Source organism: Haliotis rufescens, unplaced genomic scaffold, assembly GCF_023055435.1.
Source record: "Haliotis rufescens isolate VD_foot unplaced genomic scaffold, xgHalRufe1.0.p SCAF_16, whole genome shotgun sequence".
NCBI classification, from domain to species: Eukaryota; Metazoa; Mollusca; class Gastropoda; order Lepetellida; family Haliotidae; genus Haliotis; species Haliotis rufescens.
In genome coordinates this window covers 22,381,152-22,400,202 of record NW_025963846.1, presented here as the reverse complement: position 1 = coordinate 22,400,202, position 19,051 = coordinate 22,381,152, and the positions used below count along the sequence as shown (strand labels likewise).

Sequence of the window (19,051 nt, the reverse complement as noted above, 5' to 3'; positions counted from 1 at the left end):
TAATTCATAAAACTAAATACACAGACATATCTACAAGATACATAAATATGAACCAAACACAAACTAACCTTATAGAGATCCTGAACACAACAAATATATCACCCACTGATTTGAATGCAGTCTACATAACCACTGATTTCTTTCAAGTGTAAGTGACCAACTTATTTAGCAAAGTCAGCTAAAAGCAGAAGAAACCTTTTACTTACATAATACAGAAGCTGGGAAGAAAAACAAAGCAAGACGCGTGTACTGTTGGTGGCTGTATAGGTGAAAGTGGCTATTGTTATGTTAGTAGTTATGTAAGTACTGGAGCTGGTCTAATTGTTGTTTTTTAGACTGCTCAAGTAATCTAGCTTGAGACAGAAACGGGCTAAAACAGAAACAAGACAATTTAAAGACTTTACTAAAATATTTACAAAGTAGCAATAAAATAAACTCGGCCACACTTTGATCAGTAGTGTATTTATTATATATATTATATATATTCACAATATATTAGTCACAAAAACCCAACTGCTACAGAAAAGCATGCATTCCATGCAAAAGTTTACTTTTAGGCAAGCCCCATGCATTTCACTACCCAAGAATGGGTATAAAAACATGTGTGTTAACGGGATTCCATATGCATTGTTCAGCATCGTGCTGACAACAACCACTCAGAAAAACAACAAAATTACGCAATTATTCAACATTACGAAATGCCACGCCTGTCCGAAAATGAGCGTCTGCGAGCTATTGGTATGCTTGAAGCAGGATCGAGTTAACGTGATGTTGCAAGACAATTTAACGTCCACAGAAACACCATTTGGTGTTTATGGCAACGTTGGCAACAGACGAATGCAGTCAGAGACCATCCTCGGAGTGGCAGGCCACACGTAACCAATAATCGACAAGACAACTGAGTTCGAACAACACACCTACGAAATCGATTCCAGCCAGCAACAGTGACTGCAAGAAGCATCCCTGGCCTTCGACGAATATCTTCACAAACCGTACGTCGCCGCCTCAAATGTAAGTCGCCAGAAGACCCGCAAGACGTCCCATTTTGGCATGTTGATGTTTTTTTTTTTATGAAATCACGCATTTTCTGAAGTCAGTATGGCAAATTAAACCATTTGAACACTTACATGAGTCTTTTATCTGTTGCAAACCGAAATTGTTTCAGATTTGGTTAAAAACATAACTTTTGCATTAAATCTTATTCAATGTCACAGGAACTTTTGTTGTTCAGTATATTTGGATGATGTAGATTTCATGCCTGCTTTGTCAATAGAGGATTTGTTGTTGTTGTTGCATTAAGCGTTTAAGAGGTCGCCTTCTGCCTAAGCAATTTCGGCTGACCTGTCCCTCTTTGTGACTCCCGTGTGTGAGTAGGGTGCACATATCTATTGTGTGTTTGGTATTCACATAATTTCTGTTATTGTATTGATATGATTTCTATTTTCTTATATTGATATAATTTCATTCTTATCCTTGGCTGCTCTGTTTATATACGTTCGAGTATCTGTCCATCTCTCAGAAATAGAGTTAGTTTGGCCTTCGCTACTGCATCTCTTGGCTTTAGGAGATCTATGACAGATAGCGGATCTAACTGCAATTCTTGTTTTAACCTAGCCCGGGCTGGGCCATGGTCTTGACATTCTAGTAACACGTGAGCAATGGCTTCAGCCTGATTGCAAGATGAACAAACCTTGTCATAGTGCTTTTTGTGACCGAGTCTCAGGCGTGAGATAGCAATTTCAATTTCCCTTTCATTTGAATATGAGTTTGGCTTTTGTTGGATCTTGGGTTGAATTTTGTATAGCCATCTGCCGATGCGTCCCATTGGGCTTGCCATCTTTCTACTATAGAGGCTTTGATTTCGATTTTTTATCTCTAGTTTACTAAAGGGAATAGGCTGTATATCCGCTTTGTCTAGAGCTAGCTTCGCCAGTGAGTCTGCTTTTTCAATTCCATGAATATCTATGTGAGAGGGGATCAAACACAGCTCCACCTGTTGCCCTTGGTCCGATAGTTTTGTATATTCGTATAGAATATTGATGGCCTGAAGTGCACTTAGCGAGTCTGATAGGACGACTGCCTTTGCTTCAGGAAGTTCCCGTATGAGTTTGAGTGCATGATGAATTGCCTCCAATTCAGCCGTGAATACTGACTGACCATCAGGCAGGCGTACTGAATGTGCCTGGGGTTTGGAGCTGTGGATATGGATCCCGTAGCCTATGAAGAGTTTATAGTCATATATTTTGGATTATGATGATTTCATGTCTGCTTTGTCAATAGAGGTTTTGTGTTCTTTGCACGGGTTTTGGTTCAAGGGTCGGGCAAAAGGGTATCTGTCCCCAGCCAATCACAAGTAACTTGGTAAACAGGTCATCATTGGTTATAGTTCCACAGGTTGGGGTCGGTTCAGGTGACCTGTATTTCTAATATGATTCCACTGATGAGCAATATATCTAACCGTTTCACCTCACTTATTAGTCTAGATAACTTTGGGGCTGTTGTTACTTTTTCTGTTAAGGATTTTGACTGCTTCATATCGATGGGATTTATTTTGTTTGTAATATGATGGGATTTATTTTGTTTGTAATATGGTGGATTAATTTTGTTCGTAATATGATGGGATGTATTTTGTTTATAATAGGATAGGATTTATTGTGTTTGTAATAGTATGGATTTATTTTGTTTGTAATATGATGGGATTTTGGGGGTTTTTGGTTTGTAATATGATTGGATTTATTTTGTTTGTAATGTGTTGGGATTTATTTTGTTTGTAATATGATGGGATTTATTTTGTTTGTAATGTGTTGGGATTTATTTTGTTTGTAATATGATGGATTTATTTTGTTTGTAATATCATGGGTTTATTTTGTTTGTAATATGATGGGATTTATTTTGTTTATATAGAATCTAACACAGGTGTGTTGCAACATTGTGAGGGGCGGTCGGATACCTAGTGGTTAAGCGTCCTCTCGTCACGCCGAAGACCCGGGTTCGGCGTGTGAAGCCCATTTCTGGTGTCCCTGCCGTGAAATTGCTGGAACATTGCTAAAAGCGGTGTAAAACCATACACAATCAATCAATGTGAATCATGGGAAGTGTCGTAAAATATCACAGCGTTTGGAAGGGGGTCCAGAATAAAAAGAATAAACACGTAGGGGGGTCCCAAAATAATGAATGACGTTTATGAAAAATAATACCTTTCTGGTACACTTGTTGGTAAAATATTGTAGTTCAATGTCTGAAGATAATCTTGAATATGCTTATTTGGGGAATTTCTAGTTCGTTTTATTTCCATTCTGCGATGCAGTGTTTACATTACATTACCCACAATGCTAATGTAAGTCGCCATTTTGGAGTTTGATGCTGGTTGCATACAAAGACGTCTGACGTTTGAGGTAATAATGGTTACTAGTACTTGTTGTCCGCAATCATGAACCGATATATGGCATCCTTATTGCGTATACTTCACTATGTTGAATAATCGACGCATAGTTTTGACAAATGTACTTGCGAAATGTCATTTACCACGACGCGCTCGAAAAGGATCATCATGTGAATGAATGTCAGAATATGACTGTCAACTGTCGCTGAATGCCACTTCATTTTTGCATTAATCGGTTCTATCGTAAGTATTTGGAAGGGAAGGACCTCACCTCTCTACGCCATTCGGCACAAATCCTTGAGTTCACGAACAGAATGGGTTCTCGCTGGCTTCTCAAACTCACATGACGCTGTGCCCAAACTTGTCACTTTCATATAGGCCTAAGCCTTGACGTCAGTTTCATTGTCATGATTATGCTTTTAAAAGTGTTAGCTGAGCTTGCTGAGCCTTAAATACTTTAATGAGGGATCTTTTTCAACTTCCAAGTGTGCAAGCAGTTAATTAGCCAACACTTGCCCATGGACCGACCTAACATGACATGTGCCGTGGGCCGACCTAACATGAGATGTGCCATGGACCGACCTAACATGAGATGTGCCGTGGACCGACCTAACATGAGATGTGCCGTGGACCGACCTAACATGAGATGTGCCGTGGACCGACCTAAAATGAGATGTGCCGTGGACCGACCTAAAATGAGATGTGCCATGGACCGACCTAACATGAGATGTGCCATGGACCGACCTAACATGAGATTGATACTCTGGAATGTCACAGTGTCACATTGTTTCGATGTCCATCTCCAACTCTTACTAACATTGTTGTCCATGGATGGCACTGTACTCAGTCAGTATTCATGAAACTGTTATCTGTCAATCCACATACTGTTCCCACAACTCATGTACTACCACTCCACCTCAAAGCTGGATGTCCTGCATGACAGCCACCACAGTGCGACTAGTAGCCATAGCGTCTACTACAGCCCTGTTCTTGCTGTGTTAGCTCCTTGTACGGAGTGACAGCAACTCCAGGTTCACTTACCCAGGTGAATCCATCCCTGACAAGAGTCACAGGATAAAGCCTGCTGATATCTCCTCAGTCTTCTTAGACTTGTTGCAATGAAGTCATATTTATATTTGAGCTGTGATCACTGTTGTGTTGTTGCGTATGTGTTTAAGAGGTCACCTTCTGCCTTAGGAATTTCGGCTGACCTGTCCCTCTTTGTGACAGGCTGGATGCAAGTATATATGTCCATGTCAGGGATTAATAGATCCTTTTTCAGATTGGTTGGTTGGTTTGTTGTTTAACGCCGCACTCAACAATATTCCAGCTATATGACAGCGGTCTGTAAATAATCGACCAGACAATCCAGTGATTAATATCATGAGCATCAATCCACGCAATTGGGATCGGTGACATGCATCAACCAAGTCAGCGAGCCTGACCACCTGATCCCGTTAGTCGCCTTTTACGACAAGCATAGTCACCTTTTATGGCAAGCATGGGTTGCTGAAGACCTATTCCACCCCACAATCTTCACTGGTCTCCTTTTTCAGAAGTTGTTCTAAATGTTTATCATTATCATAACAACCCCAAACAAAATAAGAATTAATACTTAATACACTAATCCTCACTCCTCCAGTGTGTGTCATTGTCTTAGGCCTCGCTGGCTTTTTAAGTGTAAATTCTTGCTACTTTTATTTGTTTTAATAATGTGAAATGGGAGACGGTGGTCTCATGTACCAATTGTATCAACTAACAAACTAAGTTTTATTTGGGACAATTTTCAGAATGATTTTCTCCAAAAATTGGGTCCATATTCACTTAAATTTGAGGCCATTTTCTTCAAATTGTCTGGAGCCATTTTTGCATGAGGGCAATTTCTCTATAACCTGAATGCCCAGGGTGCTGTCTCAAATAATCGGTGCTCATTACCTGGTGATCAGCACCTAAGTGTTTACTTTTGTGCATTGGTAGACATGGTAGACACTATTTTCTTCGAATATTGTCAAAATTTTATGAATTTTATTTACTTCATATTACATCGGATTATTTTGCTTAAAGCTGGGAGATAAGTAACCCAAACACAACTCACACCTAATCCAATGGATCACGAGGGCATGCAGTATCTATGAGCCACCGCCAAAGGTGACTAGTGCTAAGATTGCATCTGTGTTGGTAGGCTACAGTCTTGCCCTTTGTAGGAATGGTTGGTTGGTTGGTTTGTTGTTTAACGCCGCACTCAGCTATATGACGGCGGTCTGTAAATAATCGAGTCTGGACCAGACAATCCAGTGATTAATATCATGAGCATCGATCCAAGCAATTGGGATCGATGACATGCATCAACCAAGTCAGCGAGTCTGACCACCCGATCCCGTTAGTTACAACAAGCATAGTCGCCTTTAACGTCAAGTACGGGTTGCTGAAGACCTATTCCACCCCGAAATCTTCACGGGTTCCCTTCGTAGGAATGGTAAAGGTTGCAGGCTGCATTGTCACACATAAAGTATCCGGGTACACTTGCAGATACCTGTCAGACATATTTGTTTGATACTTCTAATATAGGGGCACGCGATAGTAGGGCTGTGTATTGCCCCAAATTTCGTATTGCGATATATTGCGATACATTCCTCTGTATTGCAATACGTACTGCAATATATTGTGGAAGAAAACTTATTGAGTTCTGTCCACTGTTTAAGATTCTTTTACCTCCACATTGAATCACAGTACAATCATACAAAGTTTAGCTTTATTCAAAGTAAAAAAAAGGGAAAAACCAGAACCATCAGACAAAACAGACAATTGTATATTGTGTCTGACTGGCTGTGCTATTCGACTCAAGAATAGCTGTTTAAGGCACCATAATGGTAAAGTCCAACATGCAGTAAATATTAGTGGTATCAATTCTCCAGACTCAGTGACATCATGGGTGCGTTTAGCTCATAGGTTCAGGAAGAAATGTTAGAGGTATTTATGTATAATATGGGTCCAGTGTTTGTGGTAACGTAAGTTTGTAATTGTTTATCAAAGAGCTGTTCGTGCAGTTTCATCACAATGACATCGCAGGTAAAAAGATGGACAATATTAGTTGTTTTAACTCTTTCAACACCAGTCAACCAGAAGCGTTTACTGCTGTGACACCCAGTAACCAGAGATTCCTGTGTGATAGATGAAACCAACATTTATCAAAGAAAATATCTGCTTGTAAAACATCTTTGCAACTCTATATTATACACCATTTGAAAGGTCTGATCCTATTGTTTATAAATATGAAAGTATTGTTTATCACATTATTTAAATAATGCATTTACAACTTAATTATGTTCAGTCACAACGTCCAGATTAAGGACCAAGGAAGCGAAAATTTGACGATTTTCGGCAAATATACGATTTCATAAAATGCACTTACCTATTTCCTTTTTTATTTTTATTGTTTACGTTATTGAAAAAGCTTTTGAAAAAGAATTATCAATAGTATCTGTCATCACCCATTTCCCGATAACAGCGCCTGTCCGCTCAGTAACATGAAGAAATACCACTGTTTTCGAGGCTTCGTATGAATAACACGTTCGTCGAAGACTGGCATATGACACATCGCTAGAAAGCTTATTCTTTCATCTTCACGCTCGTAACATCGCCTGGAGTTTTTCGTAGTTATAACAATCGATTTTATTGGATAACAATTGGTTTCTAATGACGCTTTCGCGCCAAAATCTGCTACAAGGTTTGTGATTGGTCAAATTTGAGCACGTGATCTAAGGCAGTCAATCAAATTACAGTTGTGTTATGAATTTTAGATTTTGACGAAATCTTTTTGTTTATCCTGCCATTCTGAACATCTTAAGCAGGAAATCGCAATTTATATTAAAAATATGGTGCTTTGTTGATGTATCATGCTAGGTTACGAGCTGTGACAAAGTTTTTTCATGCATAATTTTGGCATTAAACATCGTGTCCGAGCCGAGAATTTAGGCGACGAAAGCCGATGTCATTTGATTTACATTACAAGCGATCGCACGAAAAGATGGAAATAATAACTTGGCAGTAAGTTTAACAACTTTTAGATATATTTTTGTTGATTGTATCTATAACTTTGTATACTATATTCAAAGCTTTGCTTGAAACGTCTTTATTTTGCTCTTTGACATGTTCGATGTGGACCCGTTTTCGAAGTGCGTGTCTGAGATTTTTATTTTAAATAACATTACGGGAAATAGTGAATAATTTCTTAATCTATTGATAAAAAATGATCAATTGAAATTGAATACGTATTTCAGACATTGTGAAATGTGATAGATTTAGTAAATGAAAGATATGACTGGTAGGTTTAAAAAATTATATACTATTTTGACGTGACTACGGCTTGGCCGGTAGGGCCTATACCGGCCTACGGTGTCTGGGAATGCTTCTTGGCCGGTATTACGGGCCTACGGTGTTGAATGAGTAATAATGATTAATCATAAGCAAGTTCAATTTGAAAACACAAAATCATTGTCAATATACCGGTACATCACAAACGTATCGCGATACGTAGTTGTTTCATTTTCATATTGCGGTATACCGGTATACCGGTAATACCGTGCAGCCCTACGCGATAGCATGTCTATTTGTAAAACAGGGGGGTGAATTGATTTGTTACATGTACTTGGTGCAAGTAGACATAAATATTAGGTTGCATTTTTGCTAAACCGGGCCCTGAGTACTTGTTATGTAGTTAAATCAACATTGGTGTGTAATCATGGTAATCTTTCCTGACACACCTGAGATACCCGATGTTCTCCTTACCATAGATAGATGGTTATCTGCCTTATCTCCTTGTTCTAGTTGCTCCCCTTTCATCTTTGCCTGCACACCAATTAAAGATTTCTTTGTCAACCTTGGTGTTGTGAAAAATAAGTACCGTATTCGACGTAATAAGCGCCCTGCTCTAATAAGCGCCCACGGCGACATTTGCTAAGATATTGGCTAGTGAACAATCCCAATTAGCACCCCTTCCGATTGATCAACGTACACAAGACTTATTTATTCGCGTATAATACACACTTGTGTGTTATATGCACCCTTAATTATGAGCATTTAATTCTTGAAAAATATATCTGTCGTACATAAACATTTCAGGCTGTCAGCATGAACCACGAAATTTATCTGTCAACTCAACAACAAATATATTTTTTTCACCAAAATAACATTCTAATAAGAGCTCCCTATTTCTAATTTTGAGAGCGCCCTGGGCGCTTATTACGTCGAATATGGTAATTCAAATATTTTACTACATATACATATGTGCATGTCCTTCAACATGTGTTCAAGTCATTATGGCATCACTGATTTTATGCAGCTGTAATTTTGTCAGCCAACTATACCAATAATATACTTTTAAAACATCTGGAAAAAGCACTTCTTTTCATAAGATGTTCACCTTGTCGATTGCCCATTCAGCAATGAAGAGCTAAAACTAATCTAAATGTGCTCAGGATAGGAAGCCGTTTAATAATTCTCATGACATCCAGTCAAATATGGATGCAATGAGTTATATTGTAAATTTGAGATGAATCCTAGTTTTGAATGAGTATATTGTAATATGAGTTTATGGAAAAAACTGTGTTGACATTTATATAATGTCAATGACACACTGGCAATCACTCAGAATTACCCAGCACATCGGTGTCGTAGGACAAATACACCCTGTCCTCAGGTCACTCTTCTACATTGTTCTGGTCTACAGAAACATCAGTGCATTTAGTCTATTGAACCTGTTGAAGCTTGCCTCCAGTGTTTGAAATATTTTTAAAACCCAATAAGGCAGTTGGGCAGGTGACCTATAAGGGTTGCCTGTCTATCTTCTAAGTTACCTGTCTTCTTTCAGGCATTATCAATATTGAAAAATCACAAAAACTAAGAGACAAATGACATTTCAGCGTTAGAAATTGGCACTAGTCCTATAGTCCTTACCAAACTGCCCAATAGTAAAGGTATCCTAAGGACTAGTAGTAATTGGCCCATTTTAAGGGTTTTGCTATATGTTTTCATTATAAGGACTAGTGGACAAAAACTGTTAGCAATCCTGCATTTTGATTCATTTCAAATAATGCAAACAAGTACTTTTGAATGGAAAAGGAGTTATAATATTACAGAATATGTCAGTAGTCTTAAAATTATCTGCCAGACAGACGGGCAGGTGGAGGAAAATTTTATGCTGCCTAACCATTGCTAACAGTAACAGAAAAGTTTCCTGCCACGGGCAGGTGGAGGAAAATTTCATGCTGCCTAACCATTGCTAACAGTAACAGAAAAGTTTCCTGCCACGGGCAGGTGGAGGAAAATTTCATGCAGCCTAACCATTGCTAACAGTAACAGAAAAGTTTCCTGCCACGGGCAGGTGGAGGAAAATTTCATGCTGCCTAACCATTGCTAACAGTAACAGAAAAGTTTCCTGCCACGGGCAGGTGGAGGAAAATTTCATGCTGCCTAACCATTGCTAAAAGTAACAGAAAAGTTTCCTGCCACGGGCAGGTGGAGGAAAATTTCATGCTGCCTAACCATTGCTAACAGTAACAGAAAAGTTTCCTGCCACGGGCAGGTGGAGGAAAATTTCATGCTGCCTAACCATTGCTAAAAGTAACAGAAAAGTTTCCTGCCACGGGCAGGTGGAGGAAAATTTCATGCTGCCTAACCATTGCTAACAGTAACAGAAAAGTTTCCTGCCACGGGCAGGTGGAGGAAAATTTCATGCTGCCTAACCATTGCTAACAGTAACAGAAAAGTTTCCTGCCACGGGCAGGTGGAGGAAAATTTCATGCTGCCTAACCATTGCTAACAGTAACAGAAAAGTTTCCTGCCACGGGCAGGTGGAGGAAAATTTCATGCTGCCTAACCATTGCTAAAAGTAACAGAAAAGTTTCCTGCCACGGGCAGGTGGAGGAAAATTTCATGCTGCCTAACCATTGCTAACAGTAACAGAAAAGTTTCCAGCCATGGGCAGGTGGGCAGGCATGCAGTTATTTCGGACAATGCTTGCCTCCCAAGGCAACTTAAGTCTGGTTGAACAATTTACATGCAATGACTCCTTTGTGGTATATCTCAATGTGGATAAAGAAATGTTTTCATCTCAAAATATGATAGAAATGTTTGTTCAGGCCATAAGGGATTAAGATCAAATGAAGACTGTTTACACCTCAGTCAACAATGTCAGATGCGACCTAAGCAAAAATTTAGGTTCTGGTCAGGACATTTTTTGTGGCAATCATCAGTTAAGTCAACTCTTACTACAAGAATGGAGTGAACTATTCCTCGAGTGAAACTCAAGTGGGTTGTATATTGTAATTGGTGTTAGATTACAAAAGATAATACAGAAAACAGACCAAATCTAATATTACAATTATCGTATTCGATGTAATAAGCGCCCAGGGTGCTCTCAAAATTAGAAATAGGGGGCTCTTATTAGAATATTATTTTGTCGCAAAAAAACAGAGTTGAAAGATAAATTTCGTACTTGCTCACAGCCTGAAATGTTTATATACGAGAGATATATTTTTCCAGAATTTAATTGCCCATAATTAAGGGTGCATATAACATTGTATAACACACGGGTGCATATTGTACACGAACAAATAAGTATTGTGTTCATTGATCAATCGGAAAGGGTGCTAATTGGGATTGTTCACAAGCCAATATATTAGCAAATATCGCCGTGGGCGCTTATTAGAGCAGGGCGCTTATTACGTCGAATACAGTACGTCTCAAGAACGTATGCTCATGATTTGTATTTATTTTCCAGCAGAAAAGATGGCTGAAACATATAACAACTATCAACCAGAATACAGCTTTGACAACAGACAGTATGAAGATGGTCAAATAGATGGTCAAATAGACAGCCAAACTCAAGTGGGAGACTTTGAGAATGGTGTAGACATTAGGGGAATGGACTATGCTAGAGATACAAGAGGAAGGGAACTTGACTACAGTCGAGATGGTGGCCGAGGCAGTGATTATGGCTATGATGGTGGAAGAGGGGGAGGGGATCGAGGTGGAGGCTATGCCAGGGATGGAATCAGGGGTGATGACAGCAACAGATTCAGTGAAGGCTATGAGGAAAACAGAGGTTCCAGCAGAGACCGTGAAAGAGAAAGAGACCGGTAAATAATGAATAAGTAGTCATAGTGGTAGTTGTGAATTTTTATTGCATGTTTTGGATTGGTCTGTAAAAATTATTTCATAAGTCATGTAGAGAAGAAATTTCAATTCAGCTATATACATGATATATACTACTCAAAAGAAGTTAAAGAACATCAGATTCTTTCATATTACCAGGGGCGGTTGGGTAGCCTAGTGGTTAAAGCATTCGCTTGTCACACTCAAGACCCGGGTTCGATTCCCGACATGGGTACAATGTGTGAAGCCCATTTCTGGTGTCCCCCGCCGTGATATTGCTGGAATATTGCTAAAAGCGGCGTAAAACCATACTCGCTAACTCACTCACTCCTTTCATATTACCATAGTTGATCTGTCATGGTGTGGCAGATTAACGATGGCAATATGAAAGAATCGGATCTACTATGGTAATATGAAAGAATCAGGTATTTTTTAATCTCTTTTGAGTAAGGTTGAGAATATATGGATGTCAACTTCTTTATTATGAGGAACACAACATTTCGGAGTATACGCTTACTCCTTCCACCAGAAGACCTTTTAAGTAGTATACTAGCTGTTGACCTGCAGTATGAAAATGTTCTTTCTATTGATACACACCAGATAAATATATTTCATTCAAAACAAGTCTTGGCATGGTGCATTGCACATTACACAATTTTGAAGGATATACACTTACTGATCAGATCAAGACGAGATAGAGATGGACGTCGTGAGCGAAGACATCCAAGAGATCGTGACCATGAAAGAAGTCGAGAACGCAGAGAACGCCGTGAAAGAGACAGAAGTCCATCAAGCAGATATGATGACAGTTACAGCTTGGATGTAAGTACTAGTCTTTGTGTCTGATGATCAGATCATAGGAAAAGAAATATGTTTTATCATAACACATTATAATTATCATGACATTTTCTTTGATGCTATAAATGATGTCCCTGGATGATAATAAGTCACATATATTTTATTGTGTTCCTGTTGGTAAGTGCATTTAGATGTTTTCTCAGGGCAGTGAAGGGGATAGCCAGAGCTACCGTGACAGGGAACGTGATGCAAGGGAAATGCGAGAGGACCGTGGCGGGGAAAAGTGGATGACGGACACTCCCACTAACACAGTGCTGCTGCGTGGACTACCACCACAGGTGGATGAGAAAGATGTAAGTTGCTGTCTTGGGTCTTAGTGTGGGTACGGGAAATGAGAGAGTGACGAGTAACCGAGCTTGGTGATGTGCTTCCAGTGCGCATGCGCAATCCAGGGGTGCACTCATGTGAAATATTTCTCTGTTCTCCGGGAACACAGTTCAGAACGTTTATACTGCCTTTTGAAAATGAGTATAAATAAGCAAAAAGTATGATTCAGGATAAGTATAAACTATTTTTTTACCCTGGAAATACATTTTGTTATTAGCTTTATAACCGTACAATGTGCACTCCAATGCAAGGAATTTCGAAGTCTGGCAGGTTGTTTTTCGTTACAGATTCGAGCGGAGTTGATGATGTTTGGTGCCCCTGTTAAGGATGTGAGACTAATGCGTAGAAGCACAGGTGAGAGCATGGTCTGAGATGACTACTTTCTTTTCTTGTACATGATATGTGTGGGTGTTATGGTGGGGAAGGACGGGGAGTGGTAGTGCGGGACTGTCGCATGACTCACTGGGGACTCTGAAGTATATATGTGTTCATTAAAGACTCTATATCCTTTCACTTAGACACTGTGTTCTGTAGTGCCACTGGACCTCTCTTTTCAGCTGTTAAACTTGCTGTTGTATTGGTAATATGTATCATTTTACTTAGACTTGTGACATGTACATTTTACAGAGATGCCAACCATTACGATTTTGGTGTAACAGTTCGGACTTTGAGCCTAAAATTATACTATGACGCTTGTCCTCCCCCAAATTATAAATGTTGCAAACTTTTTCTCACCATTTATTTATATGCATAAAATCAACAAGAGCAAATTGTTATTGCAACAGTGACATAAAGAACTTTTAAGCAGGACTGCCGACCAATGAGAGCCGTGCTTTAAGTTCACATGGTATTAAAATAGACAGGTCTCTTGGTTGGTTGTTATGTTAGAACACACTCAAGTCATTTTATCGATTGATTTTGTGGGTGCAGACAAGTAACTCATTGCATGTACACCGATATTCTTTGGAACTCGAAACACCACATCATAGTCTTTCACAGTTAATAGTGTCATATGATGAATTTTAAGAATGTCTGGAGCTTTCCACTTACCTTTGAAGGTCCGGGGTAGAATAGGTCTTCAGCAACCCATACTTGTCTTAAGAGGCGACTAACAGGATCGGGTGGTCAGGCTCGCTTACTCGGTTGATACATGTCATCGTATCCCAATTAGATGCTCATAATGTCACTCACTGGATGGTCTAGCGGGAATATTGCTGAGTGCAGCGTTAAACAACAAACATAAAAACAAAACAAACATGTTTCACTTAAGTCTAGGCCTGACAAAGGTGTGGTAGCAAAGCATGCATCAGGGATTCTCAAAGGTGATGACCATTATAAAAAGTTAACATGACTCTTTTTCACATGAAATAACTTTGTTTATTTTTTAATCTTCTGATTACTCCAATGCTTCAATTAGGGTTGGCATCTCTGCATTTAATTGCCAGTTCCATTATTTAATTGACTGTGTATATCTATGTTATCAGATGTCATAAATAGTTCAATGAAGTCTTTGTGAGAAAATATGTAATAGAGCTTATGATTAGGTTACAATACTGAAAACAAATCACATGGTCACTCTTGGTAAGTATTTCAGTAGGAAATGCAGCTGTGATCGATTTGTACATCTTCAGAGCATCCTCAGTGAGTATGAGTCGACACTGTTTGGGAAGGCATGTGAGACAAGGGTTGTTAGCTGGTGGTTTGTGCCGTCATCAACTTTTCTCCCTACACATTTAACTGACAAACGTTCTAAATACTTGCACAGGTGCCTCCCGTGGCTTTGCATTTGTGGAGTTTCAGAACGTTACAGACGCCCAACGTTGGATGGATCAGAAACAGGTTTAACCACATCTAAGATTTACCTCAGCGGTACAGTAGTTGATAAAGATCAGTCCCTGAGGACTCGATTTGACAAAGAAATTGTACATGCACACACTTACACACGACAAGCTTGCAAGTTTGGTGGTTGTCACGTCAACTGCCTTGCTTGCAAGGGGCCATTTTCTTGGCTAGCTACATTCCCTCATTGATTGGTAATCAACGTCAAGATCAGTATAAACTTCTCATGATCTTTGGACACTTGCAAATTGCCCACTAACCCCTCCATTGCTACAGACAATGTTTGTTGTCATCTTAATCTGAGCTGTATCTTTGCAAGGACAATATCTATTATCATGTGAACTTTGTTGATATGCAAGTCTATGAAAAGGAGATCTATTTTCTTGAATAATAATTGAGGATTGGCTCTTGAAAGAAAACGGAGGCATTTGAAGAAAAACAACAGGATTTCTCTCTTTTTGATTTCGGTTTTCTTTCTTGAGCTGGTTGTTCCCGTGTATAGCGATTATGATGACTTCATTGTACATTTCCCTTGTTACATATACTCTCTTTATGATTGTCACTTCTAATGAAATGCACTTCTAATGATGCTGAAACCTGTTGTAATGACATTAATGTTATTGACATTGTTAAATTGTACATGCTAGGATGATACTGTTGACATGTGGGTATTAGGAAGAGCGCCAGTGGTATGTAGACTGGCTAGTGGCACTGCGTCAAGCAGACAGCGCTTACTGCAAGCAACAGGCTTGGTCAGGATGACAGGCACACAATCTCATGGCTTCCTTTCATGGGCTGGGTGTTTTCTGTTCCACAACATGAACTATAACATGTGTTTCTTCCTTGCCAGGGTGCGCTCAACATGCTGAATCAGTACCAAGTGAGCATGCACTACAGTACGCCACGAGTTGGCCCAGAGAAGTTTGTGCAACATAAAACAGACTGGACCTGTAGCAAGGTAAGAGGACACGGCTGTGGTTTATTTTATGGGGAAATCATAAGAATCTGTTGATTCTACTTCCGGAACCAACAGATTTAAACAATTTCTCCTACTTCAGCGATTGTGGATAATTTCTCTCTGCTTTTGAGTAATGATCTGTAGGTGCATCAGTTTTTCTTATAAATATAAATATAAATTTTGTTCAGGATGTCCAGTTGGGTTATCCCAGGTGCCACAATTCAATATGCAGAGTTTTGTCCCTTGGGCAAGCAAGAAAATTATATCGTGGGTTTGAATCCCGGTTCAGCCAGATCATGTTTTTAGGTTTGTCAGCACCATACCCTAGCTTGTGGGTTTCATCAAAGTTGTAACGTCTCAGACCTGCATCACTTCAGGCTTTCCTCCCTCATTAAGCTGACATGCTGTGATGTAACTGGAATACTGTTCAAAGCGGCATTAATAACCCAACTCACTCAGAATGGCCAGTGAGTTCCTGGCTCAGAATCAACTGCAACAACATTAACATCGCTTCTTCCTAATGATTTGGGCCCCTTGATGAATGAGTCACAGAAACATACAGCTTAATCAAAACTTGTTTGTAACAGTCAAAGATGGTCAAGTCTCCTTGGCCAAACATGTCCTTCAGCACTCTTACAAATGGACTGCTATAGCCTGTGCTTACTTGGCTGAAAGACTGGATTCTGGGTTAGGAGGGCGGTCGGGTAGCCTAGTGGTTAAAGCATTCAATCGTTACGCCGACGACCCGGGTTTGATTCAGACATGGGTACAATGTTTGAAGCCCATTTCTGGTGTCCCCCGCCATGATATTGCTTGAATATTGCTAAAAGCGGCGTAAAACCATACGCACTCACTCACTCTGGGTTAGGAATAGAGGCTGCTGTAACATATATCTGGGAAGCTAAAGTAAAAGTAAAAAGTAGAATTGAACTTTGCATTCACACAAGCGTTATGGTCCTGAATTGATTGGCAGTTTGTCTGCTATGCCTTGTATGCTGATGTCCGTTAACTGCAGTCTACTGGTTTTTTTTACTTCTTTCCAGTGTGGTGTTCATAATTTCAAGAGAAGAGATTACTGTTTCAAGTGCAATATTTCCAGAGATGGTAAGGTGTTTTCGAATCTTTCTTTAAATGTTTTCAGCATTTTTAGAACATAAAGACCAAAAAATCTATTTGCACATATAATTTAACAGTTAGAAAGCAATGGAGAAGTCATTGTTTACAAATGCATGCAAATATCTGAATTAAATTCACCCGTATGTATATTTGTTTACCTATCTTTTTTTCAGAATCTGACAAAACAAAAGATGGAGATGGCTTTGACCAAGTAGGAACTAATCCATGCAATAGTAAGTTTTGTTAACATTTACAAAATGCATCTCACTGAAAGTCAAACATAATGACATCATGAACATAGTACATAACTGTTACTTTACGACTATACCTATGTTAGGTCCAAGGATGGAATTGTGCTCTCAAAAATGTAGGGGTGTTTCAGATATTGGAAACAACAATTCAATGTCACACTGTGTTAAAGTTGCAGAGATGTGACAGGGTTAAAAATTGACGCTGACTGTTCATAGTGGCATATTTGTCCTGACCATATCTCTAAACTAATATGTATTCTTTCTTGTGCACTCTCAAAGAGCAGGTTGCCAAATGGTGCCATTTGCTACTTATGGGTGTTTAGAATTTATTTTTTTCCGTTTCCATGGCAACAAGTTTGACTTTGAAGTTTGTTCATAGTGGTGTGTACCTGACATAGAAATACGAAGTCCCTAATCCCAGTTCCATGGTGTTGTTTTGATAGCTCAATAACTGCTCTTGTATACTGACAGACAGATCAGATAGAAATTCTCTCATCAAGTTGGACTTACAAGTAACAGTCAGATGACTTGTTCTTTGGAATTTGTGGGGGCCGGGGGGATTTGTAATCTTCTGATTACTCTTGTTATAAAGTCTTGTAGTGTACAACGGTATCTTTTTATGGTAACATACTAGTTTTAAATATAGATCTGTGATGAATGTAGTTATTTTACTGTCCTCTGATGATTTTTAATACTCTAATTGTATTTATTATGTGTAATATTTTATAGTCACGAAACGGCTGAAATACTGCCTATGTGACTTTAAATTTTAACGCACTCACTCACTTATGCCTTTTAGGAGATACCAAGGGACATAACTCAGACTCATAGCTCTCAAACCTGGACAAATTAAGTTCCCAGTATAGACAAGACAGATTCAAATGTGTGTCTATATATCATATTGTAAATGCAAGGATGATAGAATTTTATAATGCTGAAGGACTACCATTGGTCAGAAGCGGAGTACCCAGAACAATTCTGAAAAAAATATTTTTTGTTTATGGGGTATTTTAGCCTTTCACCAAGAATAAGATTGTGTAGTGTGTTCGTTGACATTAAGTAGTATTTGTCCAATATCGTAATATTAGTGTTAGTATTTCATTTGACTCTTTTTATAATAATCACGACCATATTTTTCCACAGCTCTTATATTTCGAGGTCTTGATGCACTTACAACAGAAGAGTCCCTCGATGTAGCATTACGATTGCAAACAACTCTCCAGTCTAAGAATGTGCGGATCATTCGAGACCCAGTCACAAACACATCCAGGGGGTATGGGTTCTGTGAGATGAATTCCATTCAGGAATCCACTCAAGTTATAGACTTCCTTACACGGAACAACGTTCCATTGGAAGTAGATGGCAAACAAGTTCTCACATCCTATGCAAAGAACACTTTCTCCACAGTGTGAGTATATTTAGTTTGAGTGGAATGTAATTGAAATACAAGTGTTAGAAACAGATGATCATGGGATCAAATCTTGGTTCACCCTGAATATATTTCGAGGTTTATCTGTGCGGTCCGGTACAATGTGTGAAGCCCGTTTCTGGTGTTCCCCATTGTGATATTGCTGGAGTATTGCTAAAAGTGGTGTAAACCATGCTCGCTCGCTCACTCACTCACTCTAGGTTTATCAGCACCAAATTTGTGCTTGTAGATTCACTGAGGCAGTGAACTTTTGACATTTTTAAGACCTGTCTCACCTTCTTTTGACACTAACCACATCTGTGGTATTGTGGTAGAGTGTCTTATCAGAGAGTGGAAGGTCAGGGGTAATACCAAAAGCCATTAAAAGATGGTACTTGTTGTTACCCTGCCTGGCACTTAGCATTAAGGGTCTAAAACAAGAACTGGTCGGCTCAGTCAGTATACTGTGTCTAAGTTGGGTATTCATGTTAAACTGTGACATGGTATCTATAAAATGTCTAGTCTGGACCAGCACACACGCACGCATCCCACCGTGCATATGAACTGTATATTACACGTATTATGTATATAGCAATACATCTTGCCACTTTGAAGACGTAATAGACAAGTCATATTGTACTGTGTATAACATGTATATAGTGGTAAATCAGCCAAGTGTCTTTCATAAGACAAAAATACTGTTTGAATCGACATATTTTGTGTTTGGAAGATTTCTTGTTTATTGTTTGCGCATGTTT

General features: G+C 39.2%; 1 protein-coding gene across 8 annotated transcripts in view; it reads left to right on the top strand.

The window, feature by feature from the left end:
- The first annotated feature begins 3,317 nt into the window (after positions 1 to 3,317).
- Positions 3,318 to 19,051, top strand: part of LOC124118146 (RNA-binding protein 5-like) — a 36,043-nt gene continuing 20,309 nt past the window's right edge. For 5 of the 8 annotated variants that reach the window (XM_046480248.2, XM_046480249.2, XM_046480250.2 and 2 more), the window contains exons 1-9: positions 11,163 to 11,520; positions 12,220 to 12,358; positions 12,538 to 12,687; positions 13,009 to 13,075; positions 14,487 to 14,560; positions 15,411 to 15,518; positions 16,562 to 16,622; positions 16,808 to 16,867; positions 18,029 to 18,293. In XM_046480248.2, the coding sequence (XP_046336204.2) occupies positions 11,171 to 11,520; positions 12,220 to 12,358; positions 12,538 to 12,687; positions 13,009 to 13,075; positions 14,487 to 14,560; positions 15,411 to 15,518; positions 16,562 to 16,622; positions 16,808 to 16,867; positions 18,029 to 18,293 (1,274 nt within the window). In that variant the 5' untranslated portion in view covers positions 11,163 to 11,170. Of the gene's footprint in view, positions 3,396 to 11,162; positions 11,521 to 12,219; positions 12,359 to 12,537; positions 12,688 to 13,008; positions 13,076 to 14,486; positions 14,561 to 15,410; positions 15,519 to 16,561; positions 16,623 to 16,807; positions 16,868 to 18,028; positions 18,294 to 19,051 lie in introns of those variants that run through there. The other 3 variants (XM_046480242.2, XM_046480243.2, XM_046480245.2) reach the window with 3 other exon arrangements.